At 38.4% G+C, this 27,176-nt stretch overlaps 1 protein-coding gene across 4 annotated transcripts in view; it reads right to left on the minus strand.

Annotated features, from left to right (window-relative positions):
• Positions 1–1,198: 1,198 nt before the first annotated feature.
• vaspb (vasodilator stimulated phosphoprotein b) overlaps positions 1,199–27,176 on the minus strand; it is a 29,955-nt gene continuing 3,977 nt past the window's right edge. For 2 of the 4 annotated variants that reach the window (XM_007575931.2, XM_016662837.1), the window contains 13 exons: positions 13,742–13,913; positions 11,139–11,319; positions 9,172–9,238; positions 7,749–7,831; positions 7,038–7,315; positions 5,924–6,084; positions 5,704–5,755; positions 5,537–5,564; positions 5,382–5,421; positions 5,108–5,164; positions 4,081–4,150; positions 3,199–3,256; positions 1,199–2,403 (listed from right to left, as the gene is read on the minus strand). In XM_007575931.2, the coding sequence (XP_007575993.1) occupies positions 2,369–2,403; positions 3,199–3,256; positions 4,081–4,150; positions 5,108–5,164; positions 5,382–5,421; positions 5,537–5,564; positions 5,704–5,755; positions 5,924–6,084; positions 7,038–7,315; positions 7,749–7,831; positions 9,172–9,238; positions 11,139–11,319; positions 13,742–13,913 (1,282 nt within the window). In that variant the 3' untranslated portion in view covers positions 1,199–2,368. The remainder of the gene's footprint in view (positions 2,404–3,198; positions 3,257–4,080; positions 4,151–5,107; positions 5,165–5,381; positions 5,422–5,536; positions 5,565–5,703; positions 5,756–5,923; positions 6,085–7,037; positions 7,316–7,748; positions 7,832–9,171; positions 9,239–11,138; positions 11,320–13,741; positions 13,914–27,176) is intronic. The other 2 variants (XM_016662838.1, XM_016662839.1) reach the window with 2 other exon arrangements.

Consider the following 27,176-nt stretch of genomic DNA (forward strand, 5'->3'; position numbering starts at 1 on the left):
GAAATAAAGCCTTGCTGTGCTTCAGCCACTTGCGTTAGTAAAAAAAATAAAATAATTTCATCTCAAATAATTCCTTTAACGGTTTATTTTAATTAAAAACCTCTCCAAAATGTTTAACAGTTCAGATGATGCAGATAAGATAAATATAAATAAAAATCAATTTAACTGGAAGCCATGGATACAGTCTACACATTTGTACTTTTATAGTGATTATTTTTACACTTAATCTTCCTCAGATCGGATCAGAGGTTATAAGCACTGGAGGTTAATGAATGGCTCTCTGCACACCCCATATTATCAAACACACTCACTTCACATAGTCTTTATGCAGAAAACCTTTTTATGATTCAGCATTTCAGACACACTATTGAAAGATAAACTTTTGGAGTATGTTCTATATTGGAGACGTCTACATTATTTTTTTAGGATGCCTTTTTTAATCAAAGGTTGTCTGACAGCCAGAAAATATGCTTTTTAAGGTAAAATATAGTAAACTTCAATGTTTTTAAACAGGGATCATGTTTAGTGCAGCCTCCACCACATTGAAAACTACCGCTAACATAGGGTTAGTAAGAAAATTACAATTTAGGAATCAACATTTTCTTTAATATTTGTTCAGCTTAGAGTTGTCTTCATGACACCAGATGAAGCACCAACATTTCATCTGTGAAAGCTATGGAGCAACAATGTCTTGACCCTCCCCCACCTGTTGCTGTACACTGACTGCTATGCAGCTGGCTTACACTATTTCCACTCTTAAAGCAAAGCTTTCATCCATCTTAAAACTTTAAATATTCTCTAAAAAACTGACTTAGAAAATCAGGGATCGCAACACAAAGTACAATGTTCATCTCAAGAAATGAATTTAGTTTTATATTTTAAACACAAATATATGAAAATGGCATACTTATGTCCTTCCTTAATTTGCTTATTTGCAATGTTTGTATACCTCACCCAGTCATCAACATGTTATTTTGTTGGCTGGAAGCTGAAATGTGTGGCAAACACTACATGTGAAATTTATGTCTCAAATGTGTCAAATAATAGCAACAAAATACACCGAAGCTAAGGCATTCTTTTCATGTACCCCAACCTGGATAACACCAAAATATTAACGGTACAGCTTATTGGAAAAATTGTTTAATTTCTAGATGAAAAATTTTCAATAGAAAAAAAAAAAAGACTCGTCACAAAGTGATGAATTTTAAGAAGCAGCTGTATTTGACTATAAAGGCATTGCTAGTCCAGTGTCTAAGCTGTTTTCTTTATATTTCAGTGTAAAAAGTCTAGACTATTAGAAAAAAAAGGAAACCCCCCCCCAAAAAAACATTTCATAAGAAAAAAACAATCATTGAAAAGAAAAGGAAAAAGAAATCCCCACTCACCAGTCAATTAAAATAGAAACACCATTTCAATTTTTGCTAACATTTTCCCTCAAAACAAATATATATAATTCCTTATATATAGATATATATATTTATATATTTATATAGATTTATTCTCAAGGCAGTTGGTCACGGCCAAATTAATTGACCTCATTATGGCCATTTTCTCATGTTTCAAAAATAAAAATAAAATAAAATAAAAAAAAAACATCTGTAATGAAAGCAAAATAACTGGCGGAAGCACAGCAGACAGTAGGACCACCACTGCATTGGCCGACAGATAATGTCTCGTTTTGAGTGAGAGGGGATAGTCTATCAAGGCAGTGTGGTGCAGACACACCTCCTCCAGAACAAGTGCAATGCAAAGAGAAAAAGTTCTCACAAATGATAAAACTACAACACACTCTTCTTTCACAGCACTCGGCTCGTCCAATAGATTCCCTTTTGCTCGACTCCTCTTCCTCTTTTATGCAGCAGTGAAGGCTTTTGAGTTGCGTCCTTCCTGGAAGGTCAAGTCTTGAAGGAGATGAATGAGTTTGATATCCAGATTCATCCTTGAATTCAGGAATTCCAACTTAAAACTACTAAGTAACCATAACATTTTAGTAAAAATGATCCATTATTATGGTGAAGAAGAAAAAAATAAAAAAAAATTAAGTAAAACTTTCCCTGAATACTGAAGAGTGCTCTATCAGTAATAATGCATCTGACAGCATAAGGGAGTGGACACAAGTAGCATCATCCAAAGTGCTGGATGGCGACGTGAGGAAGTCCCTGGGTTATATTTTGACATGAAACAAAAGTTTTTGTTGTACAAATAAGCATGAATGCTCTCTTGTGTTTAAGATTGATAGAGGAAAAAGAGAAAAGGTGAAGGAGAAGGAGAAATCCCTGGGCTACAGCGCAGGAGTTGTTGGTGGAAGATGTGGCTAAGCTTCCTCACCGCATCACAACCCTCGCTTCAACCAGACAACTCAGCAGAACTATGTGCTTCTCTTTTGAAGTTCCTGAATAAAGGCTGTAAAACAAGAAATGGAAAACAAACAGGCAAATAAATACAAGAATTTTACAATACCATATAAGAGCAGTACTCCTTAAACATTTTCATGTCATTTAGTCTTTTCTATGAAGGCTTAAATGTTTGTCAGAGAACATCATTAGTGAACAAACGGCACCATGATGACAAAAAAAAACAAAACAAAAAACAACAACAAAAAAAACACGCCTGACAGGTCAGGGAGAATATTTTGGAGAAGTTTAAAGTTGGATTTGGTTATGAAACAATATCCAAAGCTTGTAGGGAGTAGACTAAGGAGAAGGTGCTTTGATCAAATAGGATCAAAACTGAAATATCTGGCATACATGCAAAACACTGTGCTGAGACAGAAACACAGCATGGACAGCATAGTTGGTCAAAGCTGGTGGACTGAGCTAAATGCAGGGCAATGTTGCAAGAAACCTGCAAGACTTAAGGCTGTGTGCAGAGGTTTCACTTCCAGCAGAACAAAGAGCCCAAACATCCAGGCAGAGCTACAATGTAATGGTTTAGATCAAAGCACATCGTTGTGTTAAAATGACCCAGTAAAAGTCCAGAGCCAAGAATCTGTGGCAGGTTTTGAAAAAATTCATGCCTACACACTTTCTATTCAGTTGAACTGAGCTGTAATTGTTTTTCTTTCCAGCTTTACAACTATGCAATAATTTTTGTTGGTCTATTAAACAAATTGCACTCCGGTTTGAGGATGCTATGCAACAACAATGTGAAAAAATATTGTCGGGCTATGATTTAATCTGCATGCTGACAAAGCCTCACCTCCAATAATTTCCTCCTTGACTTTTTGTAATTCTTTCCGCACCTCCTCCAGGATCTCCTATAAGGCAACAAACGCATCACAGCGACATGGTCATTGTTCACCGTCAATTTATGGCAATCATTTATACAGCAGTCAGGCTTTAAATGAGGAACTTGCAAAATCATAGACTGTAAAGACGGATGAACAATCAGATGGATTGTCAGACAATTAGATGGCAGAATGACAGGACTGACAAATGGAGAGATATGGAGTAAGGTCATGAAAAAAAAAAACTCAGTGCGTGTCCAGATCTGATAAGTACTTGGTAAGAGTTGGTGAAATACATTTTTAGTATTTTACTGACAGACAACACTGATTAACTGTTCAGAAGATAAATGTGTTTCAAAGCCATTGTTGGATGCTTGCATATGAACATACAGTTGTAATCCATTGCAGCTTTAAGGTGGATTTGTCTAGGACACAAGTTTGTAATGGTTAATCTGCACTTAAAAAAAAAAAAAAACAAAGCTACATGATTGAATCTTTGGAGGCTTCCTAAAGCAGATGAGGTTTATTACTATGCCAGACAATAACATAAAATAATAAACATGCCAATGTCAGAATTAATTTCTTTTACATTTTCAAATACGATAATCTTCCTGATAAAACACAGAAAGATCCAAAGCTCTTTTTAAATTCTCCTTTAGCAGTTTTTTAAAAGGAGATATTTCTTTTTGAATACGCGTCTCATGTAGATATATTGCAGCTGACCATTTAGTGCATTAAAACAAATGTAACACTAAACCTGATGTTTTATCTATCAGGAGCTTCATTCAAATTTCAGTGGACATAATCATAGTCTTGTAGTGAAAAACCGATAAAATGGATCGGTGAGCATTTACCTGTTTAAGGTTGTCTAAATCAGAGCCATCAGTTCCACCTGCATCATTATTATTGCTTGCACTCTTCGCCCTATAAGACAATAAGGTACAGAAAACACCGAATCTTCAGTGACTGCACTTCACAAGGAAATTAGTCATTGTTGGAGAAAACAAAATATTGTACAACGAGGATAACAGGACAGTGGATGGGAAGTGACGAGATGCAATGAGGGTTAGTATATTATTAAAGTAGTTAATCATCAATTTTGCATTTGTTGGAGTTCATCGACAGAACATTGCCTTGGTAACGTTTTCGACCACAAACCAAAATTAATTTGATTCGTATTTCATGTATTAGACAAAGTCGTGCAAACCTGGGAAGTAGAATGTGGTTTTCAAAATATTGTCACAAAGTGAATTGGTGGGCTTAATACAAAATCATAGTTTGTAGATTTCATTAGTTTAATAATTTTTCATGATCATTATAGCTGTAAATCTTATGGGTTTTTATAATGGGTGCTTCACATATTGTTTTATAACCCAACTCTGCTTTTTAAAAAAAGAAAAAAAAAAGAAAAAAAAAAGCTGAAAACCATACAACATTTTCCTTTCCCAACTTTGTGTTGGATAATTACATAAACATTCTATAAAATACCTTAGAATTCCAGGTTTTAACATGAAAAAATAAGAGGGTTATTGGTAGTTTTAAAAGGCGCCACATATAACAAAGCTGTGTTTAGATGAGGCATAGTTTACCAGAATACAATGGCATAAATGCCTACGATGAAACCAAAACTAAGTATCATTGTCAATCAGGGTTCCATTTCATGTGGTTTGCAGCACTAAAAGGATAAGGCGGACCGTCAATAGCTCTCTTGGGTGTACACATGCATGCCGGGCTCTGATCCAATAGATGGAGCAATCAACTGCACAATTTGCTACCCAGGTGTGTAGGCAGCAGCAGCAGAAGAAGAGCTGCTTTGCCATCAGAAGGAAAGCGAAGGCAGGAGGGGAGCAGGGAGAGGAGGGAAGGGAACAGCATGTGTACCTTGGAGCTTGGGACACTGAGGAAGTGGTGTCCATGCTCTTGGGGATGGAGTTATTCCTGTTAGTGAAATACACACATACACACTCTGCTCTTAGAATGAATATGAATGACTTTTAGACACAAAAACACTCTTAAGGAGAGATGTAGATGCAGAACCAGCGATAAATAGACGCACACACTTTGATGGAGGACTAGTTTTGAGGTGACTTCAAATGCGAGACACGTGTGAGCTAAATTTTACTGATGATGCTTAGACTGAAGTATCCGAGATTACCTAGTCATGGACGATTTCTCCCAAGGTCGTCTTAGTGAATCTAAAAGGGAGAACAGACAGAAACACGAGCCTCTCAGTTCAGCTTTGCAAAACTGCTACTTAATATTGGCCAGAATGTGGGCGGCATGCTATGAATAAAACTGTTCGGTTCTCACCATTTTGACCTTGAGGCTCTGAATCATCCTGTGGAGAAAAGACAGCAACTTCTGTAAACACTGAGTCACACGTAGCTATTTCCAACCTTTAATCCATCGAACTTCTTCCTCTAATTTTAATTGATGTCGTCAGTGAATCAGAAATACTGCAATGAGCGGACTCTTACGTTATCTTGTGTCTTCACGGGAGGCTTCTCTGCTGTATCTGCAGCTTTTCTCCTGAAGTAAAATTAAATTGCTTTGTTATTTTAAATGCAGTCAGTTTACAGAGAGATGTGTCAATATTCTGTTACTGTCGACTGATTTTAAAATTAACAGAGGGCAGCAAAGAACTTCATAGTCAAAACCTTTGTGAACATTCAATTTGATACATGACTCTAAACCCACCTGCGTGCCAGAATGGCACTCATTTCACCCATCAGACCCCCTCCTCCTCCTCCTCCTCCTCCTCCACCGCCGCCGCCGCCGCCTCCCCCTCCCATGGAGGAATTGCTGACGCGGTTTGACTCTGTTCTGGCTGGTGGAGCTGCAGAACCACCATCCTCCTGCTGAGGGCAGCAAACAGCAAAAACGTGAGTGATCTGACACAACTGAAATCAAACATTGTATACACTGTATAAAAACAAACATAACTGTTGTTTCTCAGTGATTGACACTAAATCGAACTAAATGTTTCGGGTCATTTAGAATTTTCAAAAACATTTCTACTTCCTAAATGTCAGATTATTAGGATTTGTTTTTTTTTGTTTGTTTTTTTTCAGATTTTTGAACTTGCTTTCTACAAATTCAGCCCAAATATGACCTTTTTTTAACAATTGAGGAAAATTCATGAGCCATGAGGTCATGGCTTTTCAAGTTTATAAATTCACAACATATTTGAGGAGGTCGCTTAAAAGAACGCCAACTCAAATGTGAAACAGCCCATCACTTTAGGCATACCACCAAATAATAGTTACAAAGTGGTTAAAGAACAACAGTCCATTTTGGAGTGACCATCATCAGCTCCAAGGAAAACTTGTGGGCTGAGGTGAAAAGTGTGCAAACAAAGTGGCTTAAAAACCTGACTCTGTTACGCCAGTTCTGTCAGGAGGAATGGACCACAATTCCAGCAAACTACTGTCAGAAGTTTGTGGAAGGAAACCCAAAAATGTGGCTCCAAGTCAGAGTTTACATCCAACATGAAGGATGTAAACTTCTAAACAAGGAGGAAAACTAAAATAATTATTTTCTCTCTCAATTCTGGCAATTAAAAAAACATCTAAATAATGTCACAAATATAGATCACTTAAGCCAGAAAAGGTTTACATTGACTTAATGTCAGACACTGATAAAAAAAAATCTGAGTATCTTTTTATACAATAAATGTTAACGTTTGGTTTATACTGCAACATGGTCTGGGTAATAAGGACATAGCTGTTTCAATGCAGACATGTCACATCATTAGTGCGGAAACTTAATTCACTCGATAAAAATAGCACTAATTACAACATCTGATACTAACCTTGGACACTTTGCGGAGTTTAGCTCCTGCAAGGGCAGCTGCCAAACCTCCAGCTCCTCCTAATCCTCCACCGCCACCGTCATTTCCGCCACCTCCACCGCCACCTCCACCTCCACCTCCACCTGGAGTGGGCAGCGGTGGAGCTGGTGGCGGTCCTGCTGGAGGCGGTCCAGGAGGAGGAGGGATGCCTGCCGCCGGGGGTGGGCCGGGGGGCGGTGGAGGAGCTGGAGGAGGAGCTGGACCTCCAGGAGCCATTGGTGGAGCTGGAGGGACATGGGCTGGAAGGAAAGGCAGAGACATCACTGACAGTGATCTGATACAACTACTATTATGACAACTTTTTTTTTTTAAGAAAAATAATCTGACATAAGTGGAAAAACTTTTTTTTCCCCCCCACCACCTGCAGGTTATGATGGAAACAAGCTTTTGATAGATTACTTCTCTGACATCTCAACTCAAAAATCACATTTCAGTTAAATTTTAAAGATACGACTTCAGAAAACTCCAGAAAAGAAACCATGTATTAAGTAAAAGCAAAAAAATCTAAAAAAAAAAAAATCAGATAATCTCAGATCTAAAGAAGAAACATGCAGTGGAACGACTTTCTCCATAACCTGGCTCAGAATGAGGGAACTACGAAATAGTCTTGCAGAGGTTGGAGCGTATTGCAGCTAAATGCGATCATCTGCAGCACACCAGGTGTTTCCTGACCTGCAGCGGCTTGTCGTTCTCTTTCCTGCCGCTCTCTCTCCTGTCGCTCTCGTTCCTGCTGTTCAAGCCTCTGTTGCTCCAGCCTGTCAACACACACCTTTGTTAAAATGCATGTCATCCTCAGAACTAAAATTTGTTGTTTTCAAGTTACCAAAACCTACTATTATGACAAAGCTGTGCTGAGCTTTGTGAATTGAAATAGATCAAATGGAAAATTTTACACAAGTTTACAGATCGCATTAATATTGACCTGGCATTCACAAGGACAGTTCAGGTTATTAATTAAACAGTCCAAATTAATATTTCCATGCAGAATTTTCATGCATTACACTTGAAATATAAATAGTGAAAACCTTTGCTATTGCAGTATTGAACCTATTAATATTGCAATGATGGTTGTGGTTTAAAATATTGTACAGCTCTATTCAAGTGTGAGGTTTCCAACACAGTCAACTGAACACAGACCACAAAATACATTTTTGGTCTCATTTGGCCAGAACACCTTCTTCTTTTTTATATTCTGCAGATAAAAATAAAAATTCAAAACCATGTATCCTGTTACTTTCATTTTACAGATCAAGCCACAGAACAGATGTGCTGCAAAATAACAATGTCTATAAACAATCATAATGCAGAGAACTAAACATATGCACTCAGACAGTCAGGGTTGATATGACTTAACGCTCTAAAGCTCATGTTAAAATGATTTTTTTTTCTTTCCTTCCCACAAAACAAATTCTGAGAAGGGTATTTAAAATGATGAGCATTTATTAAAAATCCTCCAAGCACCTGCATTACTGCTGGAGGTCAGAGGTTTTAAAAAGCTTACTAAGCCACAGCATGCTGGCAGCAAATGGAACAGCTACTAATTTAACAGACACTCCCGGTGGTCACTGTGCACCTTTCGGGCTAAACGGGATTAGAAGGTTAAAGCCTATTCTATACAGGCATGCATGAAGTCACCTCAACAGGTTTCTCCAGGGGGTAGACGTGAGAGGCTTGCTATCGGTCTGACCTTTGACCTGACTCAAGGGTTGATTGAGGGTTTAGCAGTGTTTGCTTAATGCCGGTAAATCCTCCACATATGCCTGTGCGCAAAACTGTGCCAACGGGACGTCTGCAAAGCCAAGCCAGAGTGAACCCAGAAAGTGGTTCACTCTGGTCTGGAAGCAGATTGAAACGGCCCCACGGTGGACAACACCCTTCTGAGGAACGAGCTGAACGAGCTGATAAAATTATATTCGCCGCACAATCCTGCTTCTTATCGTCAGCATAGAAACCAGTCAGGGTTATTCAGATTGTTGGGACACATTTTTTTATCTCGGTGAGAGCAAGCAAACATTTAGCGGCTAGCACAGCCAAAATGTTATTTTGCGATATATAAAGTAAAGAAAGGGTTGGTTCAGAGGAGGTCTGGAGATACCTCCTCTGCTGTTCGAGCTCTTCAGGAGAAGGTCCATTTGACACTGGGCGGGGGAGGGTTGCATAACCTGCAAAAACATGAAGGAAGATATTCTTAGTGCACATTAAAGTATCTTCAAAAATAGATACTTGTGTTATAAACTGGCTTAATTGCACTTCAATAATCATACCACCCATGTTCTTTTTTTTCATCTGCACACAGTTTTGCTGCAGAGTGCAAAGTCTGTAAGCAGCCCTGATAGGACGAAGCATAACAACTCATTTGTAAGAAACGGTGACATTATTAATGAAATAGGAGCTGAATGGAGCAGCATAAACTGTATAGATAGTTAGGTGGAGTGAGGGTGAGCACAACTCTCTGTAAGACAAAACAAGTATGTATTACTGGCAACACAACAGGATGTGGATGGCCAAAGCGACTCTTGTCTTTTTTTTATTCTCTTATAAGACAAACCTGCCTTCTTTCTATCAAGGTTATGTTTAGCTCTAAGTCACATGCAGTTGCTCAGAAATCTGTTCCCAACCATGTGAGAAATTTTTCAGCAAACCAAAACCAAATGCTATAAGCAGTAATCAGGATATACCTGTTACACTGATAAGAGCACCAATGGTGGAGTGTAGCTTCAACATGCAGCGTGTACAGAAATGCATGTCGATACTCAGCCAAAATAAAAATCTAAAATAATAAAAGTCAACCAAATTAAAAGTAACCAGGCATGGACTGATTTAGCACAGCAACTAATGATTATTTTAGTGATTGGTTATTCTAATGATTATTCTGGATTTTTTTTAAAAAAAGCATACTGCAGATTTTATGTTTAACCACTTATGCTAATCTTAAACAATATTAGAAATACATTTAAAATGCTAATAAATATTACTAATATTAAACATTACTTTTTAAAGAAAAACATGTTATTGTCTAAAATGTGATAAAGCATTTCTGCAGTGTGCGCTTGATCATTCGTACCAAAGGATTAATCTGCAGCTAAAAAAAAATACTTGTATCAAGACGTGAAAAGTTCAGCTCTTTCTGCTAGACTTGGCTTCAATACATTGCAGGGCTAATCTGCTGATTAGTTTTTGGATTAACATATTAATAATTGGATAGAAAAAGGTGCTAAATAGGAGTTGTTTTAAACAGACTTTGAACTCGGTGAAGCTAAAACTGTTCCACAGGATTAGTTCTGGGTAGAACATATTAACAAGAAAGTTTTTTTTTTTTTTATCTTAAATGTAAAATGTATATTTATTTTGTACATTTTTGTCTGAATTACTGCTCTGAGTTTGTGGTTCTTTCAGCAAATGGCCCTTTTTCAAATCTTTACACTGCAGTTAATGATTAATCGCTTTCTAAATCAGTTGACAATTATTTCCGCTCTCCACCGATTGCTGGTGTTAAAGCACGTTTTGTTTTCTTAATTACGATTTTATGGTCAGTCTGTTTTTGTTGAATGCTTAACACATAATAGACATCGCTTTTAAACCGATTAAATAAATGAAAATGGCACAAAAAATGTCATCCATAATTCTAATGAAACATCTGCAGAGTGGCGTTTGTTCTGACAGTTTTTCAGACCTGATTTTACTGTAAAATCTCCAGGTTCAATCACAGATAAATGCGAGCTGTTCAGCGGTGTTTCACAGGTGTTCTAAGCTATGCTGTGTTGTGTGCTGTTAAAAGTGTGCTGAGCAGGATCTCAGCCATGCTGACATCTTAATAATAACTTCGGTCAAGTGAGTGAATAATTTGTGTCAGAAACATCAATGGAGATGTTGATGTCCTGTTTTTTTGCTCAGCTGACTGATGACTGGTGACAATATGCATTTATCTGCATGTAAAACAGGTTATTGAGATCTGATCGCCTCGGTGTGAATGGCGAGGCATAGTGGGGTCAACTCTTATCTGAATCAGCCGGAATGGACGCTGGAGTCTGGTCTGAGCAGTTTGAATGAGGAGTGGTTTACCTGCATCTGCCATGGAGTTGATGACATCCAGAGCGTGAGCCATGCCATTGGCAAACAGAGCAGCATCTTCTTTGCTGCCAAAGTTGAGCCCCCAAACTTGTCTGGAATCTCGCCACTGGTGAAAATTGGGTGTGGCCTGGTTATATTTGAGCCCTTTTACAATTGGACAGTTTATAACCACCTGAGGATGATAAGACAGTGAGGTGATTAGTCAATATTCACCAGCAGACTGTTCTGGAACAGCTGTGACTGTGGGAAAAAAAATAGTTAGAGTGCCTGTAGCCATCAGCATCCCATTTTCTCAGTAAGTCCCTTTAGAAACAACCAGATCTCGACAGTGTTTCAAATGTTTATAACACATGTGCAAAATATATTAAAAACCGGTAGCATCTGTGAGCTGCATCCTTTTACAAGAAAACTTCATGAAACTACATCCCTGCCAACGCCTAACATAATGGCATGCTTTATTTTTTTATGGATCCTTCTGGGTTATATTCCACTCAGCAGGTGGCACGAAGCCCGTTTAGTCTGGGCTGGAAAAAAAGAAAAAAGCTCTGTGTTCAGAGTGCTGCTTGAATGTGCTGACACGCCGTTTCAGTATTTGTTTAAAAGCTGTTGAATTCCATTGAGCAGAGGGAGGAGTCGAGACCCTGTCAGAGTGAACATCATGGGAGGAAGCATGCACTGGATGACAAAGGGCAGCAAGGTCAGCCTCCACCGCAGACAGTAGTATTTTTCAAAACGACTCCAAATCTTATCAGAACGCAAATAAACACCAAGCGGCTGTGGCAAGGAGCGCGTCAGTCGGGTGACCTTGACATCTTCCATGTGTTTTGAAGGCAAGAAATACTTTAGGGAGACAGACTGAAACCACAAATGTGGCTGCAAAAAAAAAAAAAAAAATAAAAAAAAATAAGGGAAGCATATAAAGAGCTGCAATATTTTCCTTAAAACGTACGTCTTGCTGTTTTTATTTGTCACCAGAGAAAGCAGTATAGCGTCTCCATAGCGACCTGCTGGTAGCAAGCCTTTTTTTAAAAATTGTCACAGGAAATGGTTGAACAGGCTAACTATCTCACAGGAAACATCCTCCACTTTAAGACTTGTCTCCAGGGAACACTTCAGCATGCTGAATGTTTAAAGAAGGAGAGAGGCTTTGGTGCAGCAGGGGGATAAAAAAAAAAAAACTAAACAAAAAAAAAAGGTTCAAGTCAAGAATAGAACCACCTAGAGTCAATTTTACCCAGCTTCTCAGTCGTGGAACACTTTTGTCTGCAGGGAGCCACAATGAGCAAGATAATGGCATTGAACCATCTTTGTCTGAAGGACAACGTCATGCTTGAGACTCCAAACTCTGATCTTAGACACAGAAATATTTGGATAAAGAAGAGATGTTGGTTGTTTTGATGAACATGTTGTTCCCTGTGGCTTAGTTTAAGAGTCTTCATGTTATCTATAAGAACGTCCTGTAACTTATTGAAATCCTTTTTTTATTGTGTGATGTTTTGGTTAATTCTCTTTCTAGTAAGGGCAGCAGTGCGCAATGTTTACATAAAACATTTGAGCTCATCATACATGCACTGCATTTCATCTCCAGATTTACAGAAGTATAAAGTCCTTAGTTTTTGTCTTAAAGTGGTGAAAAATGTATATGCTACATATACTGCCCCCAGTGGCAGCATATGAAACAACACAGCAGCCACAGCAGTGTGTGCTAACACACACCCTGCTGGTAGTGCAGAATCAGCTGAGCGATGACAGCAATGCTCCAGAACACCAACACCGACCAGTCTGGTGCTCTGGCTGTTTTCTGCTCCGGGGTTAAATCCGGCAATATCAACTTTGACTTCTCACATTCTATCCTGACATATAAAGCAATAGTCGTACTGCAGTACAAACTGTACCTGGTGTTTTTTTTGCCTTTCAGATTTATTAGCAGAAACCAAATTGAATGATCAGCAGCAAAAGTAAGGACGTCATTTTAATAAACAAGTTTTAAAAAAAGTCAAACACTTTTGAGAAAGCAACATTTTGACTACATTTCTACACCAACAATTGAGGAGGGCCACACAGGCTCTCTGATGGATGAAAGAAGTTTATACCTGTGAAAAACAATTTTGGTAAACTAGTGTCATTAGCCATCCCTGGTATGGATGTGATACTGGGGAACCGTCCATCCGCCAATATGTCTATGGAAGTTTATTTTGAAAAGCTTTGACATTTAAAGTGGCTGTAGTAGAGATGCACTGAGAAACTGTCTGGTGACTGGAATCCGACAATTTTCTCCTTCAATGTCACTTCAGCTTTTCAGAAAAAAAAAGGAAAAAAAAAAAAGAAAAAAAAATCATTTTCTGACCAGTGAATACACCACACCAAAGCACTAAAAATTGAGCATTGACAATGATTATGTCAATTTTCTGCACTGTGTTAGAATTGCAGTCTGCCTGTGGTTGGAGTTTGGCAGTGGAGGAAGCGAGCAAAGCCTTTTAGTCCATGTTGGCTCCCAAATATTCAGCTTTTGAAGTGCAAGCAAGAGGAACGTTTAAAACATTTTATTGCAAGCAAAGATGTCATGGTCCTGCTCTAAAGCCAAAAACATGTACCTGTTGATCTGTCTGCATCTTGCGTCCGACTATCCGGAAGGCGTTGTTAGAAGGGTTGTGAAAGATCTGGACTCTGCTGAAGGCTTGGGGTCCGGTACCTGCCGGGAGCCACTTTTTACTGCCATCATCGTAGATCATCACAGTGGCCCGAGCCTGGCAAATACTCGACTCACTGCAGAACACAGGAAAAGATGGAACAACACACAGAATGAATGTACAGCACTGATGTTGCAAATCTCAAGAGAACAAGACTCTTGGAAGAAAACAAATACTTAATTTAAGGTGTACGGTGCAGGTTCTTAACTCAAGCTTCATGGTAAAAATGAATTTCCATCTGCAACCCACACAAGACAAGTCTAAAAATAAAGGAAACTTTTGCAGAACTTTAGAGTCGAGTTTGTTTTATGAGGTGATGAATCATCAGAACTTTGTATAGCATCTGTATTTCCAATGCACTACATTCAACTATTAATACACACCTACTTTGGATATAGTAGAGGATGTGTTATTCAGCGATCCTCATCCTGTTTAGCCGTTAAACAGGATGAACACACATTTCAGAGGCACCATTTATTATGTAAACAAAAGTGGCGCTGTGAGCATTCAAGATGTGTCAATTATTTTTATTACTTATAACTAATGAAGCACTGTACCAAACACACGCTCTTGTCACATCTGATCCCTATTTGTATGTGCTCGTTTCTTTAAATGACCCATGTTCCATTTTTATTCGTTCATTTTATTATCAGAATTTGTAGTGCTGTAGTCTTTATCAACATTTTAAACTTTTGCCTTAAAATTTTTCTTACTGAATGTCACGCTTCAGGGAAGTAACTAAAATAAAAACAAGACAAAAAGTAAACATGAGGGAGGGAGAACGGAAACTGGAAACACCGGATGGACAAACGAGTGAAAAAACACGGGATTCTGAACAAAAACAGTTCCCGTCAAAACCAGTCTGGCCTCATTTTTCACCTGCCCCATCATGTCCCATTAGAGTTCTCCTGCCAGTTAATTCAGGTTGTAACAAAAACCAAATGCCATAATCATGAGCTAATCCACGTAGTGAATAATAACTGATATTCAGGATGGTATGCTAGATAAACAAAACTAAACTGCTGCCAAGTGCTGATTTTTTGCAGGAAAAAACCGTTTGGTTTGATCCTAAACGAGAGGAGTAGGTGAGAGAACAAAGGGGAATGACAAAGACAGGAAGCTGCGCAGAGTGTCGGCAAACAAAACAAGGTCCTGGAATCTTCCACCTGCTTTACATCATCGCTGAAGATGGTAAGAACACAGTTGCTTCTCACTGGGAGAGGCAGTGAAAATATTTGTGCATGGCTTTCTGCAGGCAGGATCCAGTTACAAATCATTCATTCCAACTAAAGTTGTGCACATATTCTATGCCAAAAAGGAAAACCTAACGCACAACATTCATTGTTGCATGCTCTGTGTCGTCTTTACCACTTAAAAACAGCCAGAAACCAGGTAATTTTTCAAATAAGCGGAAACGAAATAAGGACTAAGAGTTGTAACATGAAAGAGGACGGGAAGTGAGGAGCAAACAGTGGCTGACTGTTCATTCCAGTTTTCTATCATTCCTCCCCCTCATCTCCTTGATTACTTCCCAGGCTCTCCCTACAGTCTCCTAATCCATCTCTTCCCCCTCTCCCTCCATCTGTCCCACCCTTGATACAATCTGCTACTTCCTGTGACAAAGCACCAAAGACACAACCCACTTCCTGCTGCCTGCACTGCCAAATAAGGACTGCTCAAGACTGGGCAATCGATGCCTGCAGAAATACAGTGGTGCTACATTTCCTTACAAGTTGAAACGCATAAATCTGGTCAGTATTAACCTTTAAAGGCGATCTGGCTTCACTGCCAACAGCAAAACTAAAACTGTTTTATGCAGTGTTAATAAGTGTTGCATCTTAAGCCAGGAAAAGGTTGGATGCTTACTTCAATATGTTGCTTTGAACAACATCAGATCAGTTTAAAAGGTTAGTACACGGGAGATAGTTTTGGATTTGCTGTAAATCAGAAATGAGCATTATGTAAACACCAATCCCCTTCCTGTGATTGTGATGTTTGGCACTCGCCTCACACCGTGCCCACAGGCCTGCAGAGAGCTGAAACCTTCTCCTCCCTGTTCAGGTTAGCTAAGGCCCATTTATGCATTTCAATGTTTACCTTAATTACTGTAAAAACAGAAGGAAACGGCTTTACACACAACATCAGCTGTTATCAAATAGTGAATGCATGAAATGAAGACGTGACCCAAATGTTAGCAAGCTGCAACATTTGATATTTTTAAAATCAGTACACAGTAATAACACTTGTGAAACCATGGATTCATTTGCCATCTTGTCAGATGTTCACTTGAATCCAGCAGTTTGCTATATTGACCCACTCAGAGCTAAAGTACCCTGTGGCCATGGAAACTGCAATATATATTGCTGAATGAGTTATTTATAGATTAAATTAATAAAAAAGTAAGAGTTAACTGAACTCTTATTTATAGAGTTACCAATCAAGGTGGCAGCAATAAATATTCTTTACTCTGAATATCTGCTAAACTAGATCTCACAATACGAGTCACATCTTCACTATATCACCGTCTGCAGTGTTGCATTCACATTTGGATGCAACATTTGGTAGAATACTATGTTTCAAGTTTCATGTGTTCACACTCTGCATATTTGCAACAGTAACACAATTGCATGTTTTTTCTGATATTGCACATCGATTTTAAGAAATATCTACTATTTAAACTATTAGTCACAAACCAGGGAGGAAGCAAGTCCAAAAACATGGTTGTATTAGCGCTATATTCGGTGTAAGTCATTTCCCTCGCCTACACGTTGGCTTCTTCTCTTCTCATATCTATTGTTAAGCCTGTAGTCATTTAAGCAGTCTGTCAGGTCAGAAAAAATGTCTACCTTTTTACTGTTTCACAGTTTGACATCACACAGTCTAATTACACTGTCTAATTAGACTGTCAGGAATTAGGAAGAAACAGTTTCATGTCTAAAGGAGGATGGGAGAGACTTTGTCACAAAAGCAACTGTTTCTGTCTTAGACTGATGAAGCCGTTAATGTTTCATGATTTCTTTCAACATCATGTGGAGCATACATGTGGGTGATCGTGGAGAAAATCTACTTTTAATATTGACCAATTTCAACTTTGATAATTTAAAATGAAATCCAGCTAATGAAAATGAGTTTGTGGTTAATTCAGCAATAGTTTCATATTTTTTCCCCAATAACATTCATAAAAAATATACCACCTTGCATACAGCTATAAAATCTCACACTTCCTGTCTCGACCACATTCACATCCTTTCTCGTTCCAGGCTGGTGTATTATCATGAGAAACTGCAGCCAGGTTTGCTGCAAATCTTGCTTCGCCAAGTTGCATGCACCAGTAAATAATGTGATAATGTGTACCAGAAGCTCTTCCGTCTTTCAGTCGACATGTCTGAAGGAAATTACTTCCACTTTGCTGACACTGTGTGACCTTTTTGTAACCTGATCGACAGTGCTCAGGTAACGATTCTAGGTTTTTAAACATGCAAATATTAATATAAATCAGCACTGGTTGCCGTCTTGTTTGTTCGCATTGTGGTATAGGATATTTGCTTTACTGGTGATCAGGGGAATGACAGAAGTCAATTGCAATCCATTTGGAAATCATAGCCTTGAATTATTTTTTATTTATCATCATTATTATTTTATTATTACCATGTTATTAAAAAGAAAACATTCTTTCAAAGGAAGGTATGAAAAATGGTTGAAAAACTTAAAAACTATCCAAGATGTTTCTGGGATTTTGAGCCGCTCCGCAGAGAGCATCTCATCCATCTGACAGGAAGATTTTAAAATGGAAAAACTTCTGCTGAATAAAACATACATCAAACATATAGGCAAACTGTAATTTCCTCTGGTCTCTGTTACATCCAGCATGTTGTTGTGCTGGAAGGGTAGATGGGGTGTATGGGAATTGGGAGGCGTCAGAGACACTGGACTGGGAAACAGATGCATATTTAATGGCAGAGAAAGCATGGGCTCAGGAGCGAGGCTGAGTGGCCGGCTGCATTATTGATACAACTAAGGACACTGAGACTCTAAAAGGCTAAGTGGCACTAGTGCATGAAGACATGGACTTGCACACACTCTCACACCTGTCATCCTGCCAACATGTGTGTCCGTGCTGACCCCATCGACTCCGTATGACGGGCTGCAGGGGGGGCTGGCGGAATAAATCACCACAGGCAAAGTGATAAACAGGCTATTTTTTGTACTTCCTTAAGCCAAGACTGGGGGCAGCTGTGAGCAGTTGACTCAAGACGATTCCTCATAGGCACAGAGAGTGCTCACACTGATGGCCCAGAAGAGATCTTAGGCACCAGCTTTTAAGGCTAATAATAAAAACAGGCTTTATTTACAGAAAAATAAATAAATTAAAAAAAGTAGGATTATAAGCAAGTTGTAGTCCATATTTGATTATCAATCACAGCCATAGTGAGTCTCTTCAGTTAACGAGGGGTTAACAGGAAACCCCGGCGCACGGCTAGAACATGTGCCCTGTAGAAAATGTCTGTATAAGGCTCTGCTGTCAGAGCTTTTCTCCAAATGAGCTGGCAAGTACAGTCAGGCCCAGTGGCTCTTTTCTAACTCCTCTTACCTGATGCTCCCTCTGCCCTTTTTAACGTCTTAAAAATAAAACAGTTTCAGGCCATATAAAAACCTGAGCAAAGATACTTTCGACATACCAGACAGGTCAGACAATTAGAAAAAAAAAAAAGTTTAAGAAGTTTTATCCCAAATTCTACGCGTCCTACACAGAAATTACAGTCCTGTTGCAATGTGAAAAGTGTGATGCAGAACTGAAGCTGCACTATATATGTATTTGCAATCAGTATTGCACCAATCAAAATTGCAATCACAAACTGCTTGCATGTAATATTTATACATATGCATCAACACAATCAATATCTCCACGAGATTGATATATTGGCCTATTTAGTGCCAAAATCCACTCAATAACTTTTGACATTTGCCATTTACTGCCCTTGATTTCAAGTCCAGATATATACATATGGAGTAATGGAAAAAAAAAAAGAGTAATGAGAAAACTGTGGATTGGAAGTAATCAGTATCATCATCATTGTAATCTTCAGTAATAATATTGCACTTTTGTTTACCGATATTGTACAGCTGTAGGCAAGACCTACTGAAGCATGTCTGTCTGGTTCAGCTGACAGGCTGGGCAAAGAGAGCATTAGAAAACTCTGGAGGAGCTACAAAAGTTCACAGCTTAGGTAGGAAACCTGTGTTTCCTACCTGTGTGTTAATGTACACACAAACCACCAGTCCTGGGCCCCTCACACCTGGCCTTACTGTAAGAGAAAAAGGGATTGTTGAAATAAACTGGTCAGAAGTTCTCTTAGCATTTTGACTCAAGTAATAGTGGAAGAAATGTGTTTGAATCTAAAAAGAACACGTTCTAACTCTGAGCTTTTTGACCTACATGTGAAACCACGGATCTGGCAGAAACACTCTGCATATCCCCACTGTGAAGCATGGTAGTGGCAGCATTATGATGCTACCATCGTGCTAGGTTTTAGGCTACAGGGGACTTATTGTCATGTTAATTTTGTTCAGATTTCCTTCTTAAGGTTTTACCCAAAAGACAGCCACGGTGAATCAAACAAACAGCAGAACTAGCCCTCCGTCACCTTTATGTACGTTTTCACAGCTCTGGTGATTGATTCAAACACAACTCAGAAGAAAATGACGCATTTAAATGGGTAGATCTTGCGTAGCTGTCATACACCTTCCATGAGAAACAGTGATCCATTGTTCCTTGGCAAAGTATCAGACAACCCATTCATGCCAGAGTACAGACAGACAACATGTTACTATGTATGTTTTTGTTGTGGAAACTATGAAGATACTTCCTCTTCATCCTGGTGGCTGTTAAACATAGACTATGAACTTTTCCTGAATTGATAGTCATGTCTTATATGCATTAATAGGCTGGGAAGACAAACAGGTGATTTGAGAATGAAACCCAGCAGCCCTTAAGCTGATAATATAGTAAAGTTTACTCTGAGCACTCATTCATGTTTATGTGAGGAAAGGCACTTGCTTTTCACCACAGCACCTGAAGGGCTGCCAGCAGGTGATGCCGGTTTGGCCACATTTGAGACAATCTTGAGTGTAAAGAGAAGTGAAACAGGGAAGTGCTTTAGTTAAAAGAAGTAACTTGGAAAACCCAGCACTTCACAGCACACAAATACTCATTTGTGTAAAGTCTAGACCACGCAAGCAAGGAAAATGTTTCCTTTTTGGTCAAATTACAATAAATCCAGAATCCCTATGTTGCAACTGTGTGTATCCTACTACAGGAAATAAGATGTGCTTGTCTTGGTATGAAACACACTGAACAGAGGTCGCAGTTAAGGATGCAACAAATTATTTTGGCAGTCGACTAATCTGTCAAGACTGTTGCGATTAGTCAAAGATTATTTTAATCCACCTCTGGTTTCCAAGCAGTAACCTTCTGTTCTCAGCACTTTTACATGTCTTGCAACACTTTCTCGAGGTCTCCATGTTAACATGGAAATTTCCACAGTTAATTCAGGTAATCCCATAACAAGCATGCACCTTTAAAAAAACTTTAAAATTACCTTAGTAGAGGGATGTTTGAGCATCATTTAGCCATCATTGATAAGCCCAAAGTCTGAAATACTTAAATTGGTGAAACTGGATAATTCCACCCTGAATTGAGATTTATAAAAAAGGTTAAAAAAAAAAAAAGCAATCTTACCGTTACCATCTTACCACCTAAGATTGGGACAAGGTTAAAAACTACAACCGATTAAGTGGATAATTCTACTCTTCAAATTATAACAAAAGGTATATTATAGAACTGCACAATTTATCAAATCACAATCATTATCACTGCGGAACATTGTGACAATGAAAAAAAAAACAAAAAGGAAGTTTGGCAATGAGGAGTGCATTGGAGTGAGCTCTAATGTTGAACAATTCATCAGTTTGACGTTTGACTGGAGTGCTGATTACTTAAATCTGTAAAAAAAAAAATAATACTTTTTACAAATTTCTTAAAAGCTCCATTGTAAAATCAGAAGCTGACTCCTGGTTATAATTTCCATCAGCGAGGTCAACTCAGGTATTTTGCTTATTCAGTTGCCAAGTCCCATCTTTCTGTCATCTAGCTGGTTTACGTGAAATCAGGACAGCAATCAATTGAAAAAGGGGCCAATATGAAGCCTTTAGAAAATACAGAATGAAATTTGTTGAAAGAAACAAAACCATAACATGTGTGTGATAATGGGGGGTACAGAAGCAGCAAATTAACTCCAAACCATCTCAATGGTGAAGTTCTTGTTCTCTGATGCTGATTTGGGTGAAGAAGTCACATACAAACACCGGTTGACTCTAGGCTGATTCATCAGACATTACATCATGCTCAAGACCTCTTCAGGCCACGTTTTTTGATTAGTTTCCAAACTGCAATGTACAGCTGTTTATGGCTAAATGCCCAAACATTGAACAAACTTCCCCCGATGCAACATATAGTCTTTTAATCATATTTACAAATCAGTACATGAAAGTAACAAGAGAAGTGGAAATTTAATGGACTACACTTGTCTTTTTTTTAAGAAATGGGAAGGGTGGTGGATTTTTTTTTTTGTTATTTTTATTCAGCTGTTTAAAAATGAAAAGTGACAGCACATCGGAACTCACTTGTCTGAAGATGAAGATGAAGTCAGCTGTTTTTGCAATAACCTTTAGTAAGAATCTCATTTAAAAACATGGAAGTCATTGCCGGGCACTATCCAGCCCTCTTAGAGCAGGTTAATGGTTTTTAAAATCTACAAATCTCTGAGACGCCCTTTACTGTTGATACTATTTAAAGTTCAGTCTGTCGTCCCATTTTCCTAATGTCTGTGTCATCTCACACATGTAACAACTTGGTGCAAAATTAACACAAGCAAACTTTCACACCAAGCTACTGAATCAACGACACAAAACAGGCACTCAGGCCGTCTAAGCTAGTCGCAAACTGTAAATATCTGAATGAAAATCAGATGTGTTTTTGACCTTCCTGATTTTAAAAAAAAAGTAAAACAACCTTAAGGTATTTCCTGAATGCTGACTCCTCACTCATGACAGAGAAAGGAGTTTTCGCCCAAATCATCAAGTTGTTTTTTTGCTTGGCCACTTGAAGAGCAGAGATTAATTCCTTCCTGCTTCTGATGCGGCCAAGGCTGTGTGGAATGAGGTGGGGTGGAGGGTGGGGGGCGGGGGGCGCAATAGAACTGGCACTCTCAATGCCCATATTTGGAATGAAGTTACCTCTGTCCTCTGCACTGAGCTCAATTCCTTTTACAGGTCGGAGCACATCCTCCCCGACCCAGGCCAAGGAGGAGGAGAGCTCCCTCTTAGAAAAGAATCAACAGGAGAAAACTCCCAGTTTCAGGCTGCCCTGACTTGTACGCCCCTTCCCTTTCCACTGAATGAGTAAAGAAGATCCCTTTTCCTGCTTAATCATGCTTCCTGGAAACGTGGGGGTCTGAGAATGCTGATGTTGGCCGCAGCATAGTCGACTATCACAACCCTGGTTAGTTTTTTGAAGCTGGAAACTGGGCATTGGCCAATGAGATTCTAACTGCATGATAACTCAGACTAAAAATAACAAATTCCAAAGAAAAATGTATAACACCATCTGATTACTTTTCTTTGAAGGCAGCCTCTTTACAGCCAGTTAGCTGATTTGTTGACTGTGGTTTGAAAACAGCACAAAATTAATAACAGAGCTGTACGGTACATTGAATACTACAGTCAGAAATGACTACTTGGATGCAATGTTTGCTAGGATTTCAAGTCTGTGAATTCTCACAGTGTATTGATAATATATTTGGCCAGTTGGCTGGACTAACTGCCCTGAAGCCAGAAGGCCAACAGTCGATGCATATTTTTTAGGGGTTAAGATGCTAAAGTTCACAGAAAATGTCGGGAGCATTGTGTAATGGTAAAGTAAGAGAATAATATCCAATTTCCTGGTGTCCTGTGCCCTAATTAATAAGAGGTGAGTGGTGCAAGCAATAACTGTCCATGTTTTTAGTGTAAAACAGCTTTTGCTTAGCCAGCTGACAGGTAATGTGCAGCAAAAGGTAGAGAAGAACTGAGACTGCTTTAGCATATATTTCATAATACTAGAATGAACTTCTCTAACTTCAACTCTTTTTCTTGTACACTGCGTGGACGTTTTGAAACAGCGCTACAAAAAGTTCTAGTGGCTTTGCACCAAATCTTTTAAGACCTTTGTACACTTGACACTGGTAACCAGTCATCAACTAAAGTTTACAAAGTATCGCTGGTCAAAAATGTTAGCGTGGAAAACATAAATATCCCCTCAGAGGAAGCATCAGTACACAAGATTATTTGTATCGCAGTCGATGCACCAAGATATGTCCGCATGCAGAAATAGCTCATCTTTTAACAGAACAAGTAAACAGACCGGCCTGCGTTAAGCGCGTCCTTTCCCGTGTGGCAATAAACCTTTAGTCAACACTAGGTCAAAGTCTCAAAGAAAGCCAGCAGCAGAGCCTGAAGCAAGCTCAGGGTTTCCTCTGAGTCTTCTGATGCAGCCTCTGTCCATCAGTAATCACCATCTTCCCAGATAAGAGAGGCCAAGATCTAAGGACTTGAGTGATAAGAATGTTAACAATGGCTGGCAGCATAAAGCTGTTTCTATACTAACTGGGTTCCATTATGTTCCATTAAGCAGCGGACCCCAGATGAACCCTCTGGATCTTTATAACCATTAGCAGTGCTGACCATACAGAACGTCCATCCTCGTAGCTAAGCTTTCATTTCGCTGCAACGTCAGAGACAGACTCAGTCAAACCAAGAAGATAATGTTCCTCCAATTTATCTGCAGCAGGGAAGGTTCAGATATCTGCAGTTATCTTCACATGATACTCTGTGTTCAGTTTCACTCAGTTTTTATACAATAAAAACACTTCACTCCTTTCAACTGGCCAAACAGGATATTGGTACATGAAGTCTGAATACAACACCCTCACAAATATTTAACTGAAGTAGTCCTTATTGTAAATTAAAAAAGGAGTATATTGTTCCCTTTTTAATATATTCAATGTCTTAAGTGAATGTGGATTTTAGTTACAACTCAATAAAAACTCAAAGGGCCTACCAAAATTTCTGTGGAAGAATGCAAGGTTAGGATCAGTGTAAGGCGACACCATCTTTTGCAAATGTATTTTTATTGCTATTCATGACACAATATGACTATTATGAAGAACTGTCTAGACTACAGTAAGTGTTGACTTATTTAAGCTACATAGATGTAGACTGGAAATAATGACTTTTATTTCCTGGTTCCAGGCAGCTGAATCCTTCCCTTTGGTCAATGTTTGCTAAAAATCATAAGTTTAAAGACATCAATATTCATTTGTTTAGTGCTATAAAAATTTATCACAATATTCACCAAGACTATCACATTTTTCTAATATCCTACAGCAAACTGCTCCTTCAAATGTCCCAACACAGGGCTTATCTTAACACATGTGAGTGAGAGCTTTTTTTTTTTTTTTAAAGGAACAGAAACCTTTTTGTTTGTTTCCAAGTTGAAACAACTTTCCCCCCCAAGTTGTTTCAACTTGAGGGGGAAAAAAAAAAAGAAGAAACCTTTCTGAAGCACTTTTCCTGTAGTAATGCACTCGAAACACCAAGTTACACTGGTTAGTTTTGTGCAGACACGAAACAAGACGACATAGTGGAATCATGTGGGCGACTATAGTCATCTTTGAAATCCTGTGCTTTATATGCCACCTCAAATGTCACACCAGTTCAGTTTTGTCGCTACTTCAACAGGAAAGTGTGGCATAGTGTCAGTTTATTAAATGTGTTCTCCTCAGTTCATTTTAGTAAAATTAATGTGCAACAACAGTGACTCAGGACCTGCTTAAGAGGCGATGTTTAAAAGCTGATAAATAAGACGTTCCACAGTGAAAAGAGACCAATGGCAGGTAAAGGGCATTTCATCCGGGATCTATGAAGCAGCAGCTGAATACTGGATCACATCAGTTCTGGTCAGAGGTTGCTCAAGGGTTGGCATGATATGTCCATTATAGAATACTTTAATCAATTCCTAGCACATGTAATTATTTTCTTTTATATATATATATATATATATATATATATATATATATATATATATATAAATGATATTTTAATACATCCAAATCAAACTTATTTTAATGTTTTGGACCCTCAAAAATGTCAGGTAATAAAACTGTCCTGTCACTGAAGTCAAAATGATGACGATTATAAATGGAACTTTAATGGTAATGAACTTAAAATAATGCTCTGGTTTATTCCGTTTCACTTATCTAAAAGCTTTTAGATAAACCAAATTTTACAAATACCAATAGTTGCGATGCTATTTACATAACTGACAAACTTAAGTCGAGAAGTTTTTATGTTGTCGAATGTCACGCTGGTGAAATGACAGGAACGATAAATTTTCAAACTTATGTTCCTGTCAAGAAGCTTAAAAAAAAAAAAAAACTAAAGACAAAAAATGCATTATGTAGCTCTCTTAATAACAGTGGTTTGTCAATTAAGATAGTACTTCCTCATAATTAATTTTGTAAGGAACTGATGTGAGAAACTTGTGTAGTAAAGGGGGTAAAAACTGACAGACCTGCAGAGGGCAGTTGGTCACCTTTTGGACTTTATGAACTTGGCAGACAGTTGGAACTAAACCAGATGTGTGCAAACTGTAAAATAGGCCTTAACGATAGCAGATAAACTACATTAGCGTCTGTCATTCTGACCTCAACTTGATAAAATAAAGAAACACCAAACCTGAGTTTGCAGAACTGAGAATCCTTCCTGCAAGTATTTGGCTACCACTTCAAAAACAAAATTAAGCTATTTGAGTTTGCATGAAAGTTAGAGAAACGCAGGACAACATACCCAGTGTTTTTTTCTGGATATACTCAACATGTTAGAGTTTACAGAAATTAATACAAATGTACATTGCACTTTTTATCTGTAAACAACTTTGTAAATGGTGCATCATTTTCCTTCCACTTCTGCAACACTTTATGTTGGTCTATCACATAAAACACTTCTGAGTTTGTGGTTTAAGTGAGAAAGTACAATGCGAATAAATACTTTTGCAAAATGTAGCACATACAGCTCTTGAAATACTAAGCTATAAAAAGGTATAAAGTATTTATCCAAGCCACATTAAAAACCTAACTTTCTGCTTGTTATTTTACATTTTAGGATAGAGTGTTAAAGTATGCTTGCTTACTTCTTTTTGTTAAAATTCCTACATGTAAAAATTATTGTCAACTTTAGGGTAAAATCATCTGTTTTGCAGCCCCTACTTTGATTTGGATTAGGCAAGAGATAAAAAGCACAGCTGGATTTGAAACTGAGTAACAAAAATGTGCTTTCAATTTGTGGCCATGCAAATGTGTGCATGGGAATCAGTTGGTCTTTATTGAAATGTTTACTTTCCATTTACATCTGTAGCAGAATGGACTTTACCATCAGCTACTAAACTACTTTACACAAATCCTACAGCTTACTTGCAGGGTTTTAGATGAACTACCAACTATGATGATTTATTTAAAGGTGGTTGTCTTTCTAATGCTCTGGTTTAACAGGACTGTACGAATTATTGCTTACTGCATCTAATATTAAGGTTTTAAAACTAAGCAAATAGACAAGCACTTCGTACTGGCGAGCAATAGCCTACAATACAATTAACTGTTTATTTAAACTATAAAATAAAAAAAAAAAAATATTAAAGAATAAATAAAATTGACATGAAAAGTAAAAGCAGCAGCCTAGAGGCACAACCCCAAAACCAAAACAGCAGCTTCCACCAAGGAAAATGGCTTTGTCACAAAGCAGACAATGGAGGATTTTGTATATTGAGCAACTTGTGTAGCAAAGCGCCTAATCCAAGAAGCAGGCCAGCATAATGGCCTATTTATGAGTATGAGAGGTGGGCGGGCCAAGAGGGGTGAATTGTTTCAGAGAAGGGGGTAGTGGTGATTGGGCATTGTGGGAAACAAACACTCATGTCAGGACATTTCAACTAACAGTGTGTGCATGCAGGGTGATCCTTTCGACACACTGTCACACCAACTGTACAACAAAACACTGAGGGGGTCTTTTGAAGTGTACATCAACATGTAGCTCCTTTATGATGCATGAAATGAAACCATTATTCTTTTTTTTCCCATTATGGATAAGAATTCCCACAAGCACACCCCAATTACCTCAAATTGGTATTGCTTCTGGGGTGCAGCACATTAAGATGTGTTTGGCAAAAAAGAAATGTGAAAGATCTGCT

Source organism: Poecilia formosa, unplaced genomic scaffold, assembly GCF_000485575.1.
Source record: "Poecilia formosa unplaced genomic scaffold, Poecilia_formosa-5.1.2 Scaffold392, whole genome shotgun sequence".
Lineage (NCBI taxonomy): Eukaryota > Metazoa > Chordata > Actinopteri > Cyprinodontiformes > Poeciliidae > Poecilia > Poecilia formosa.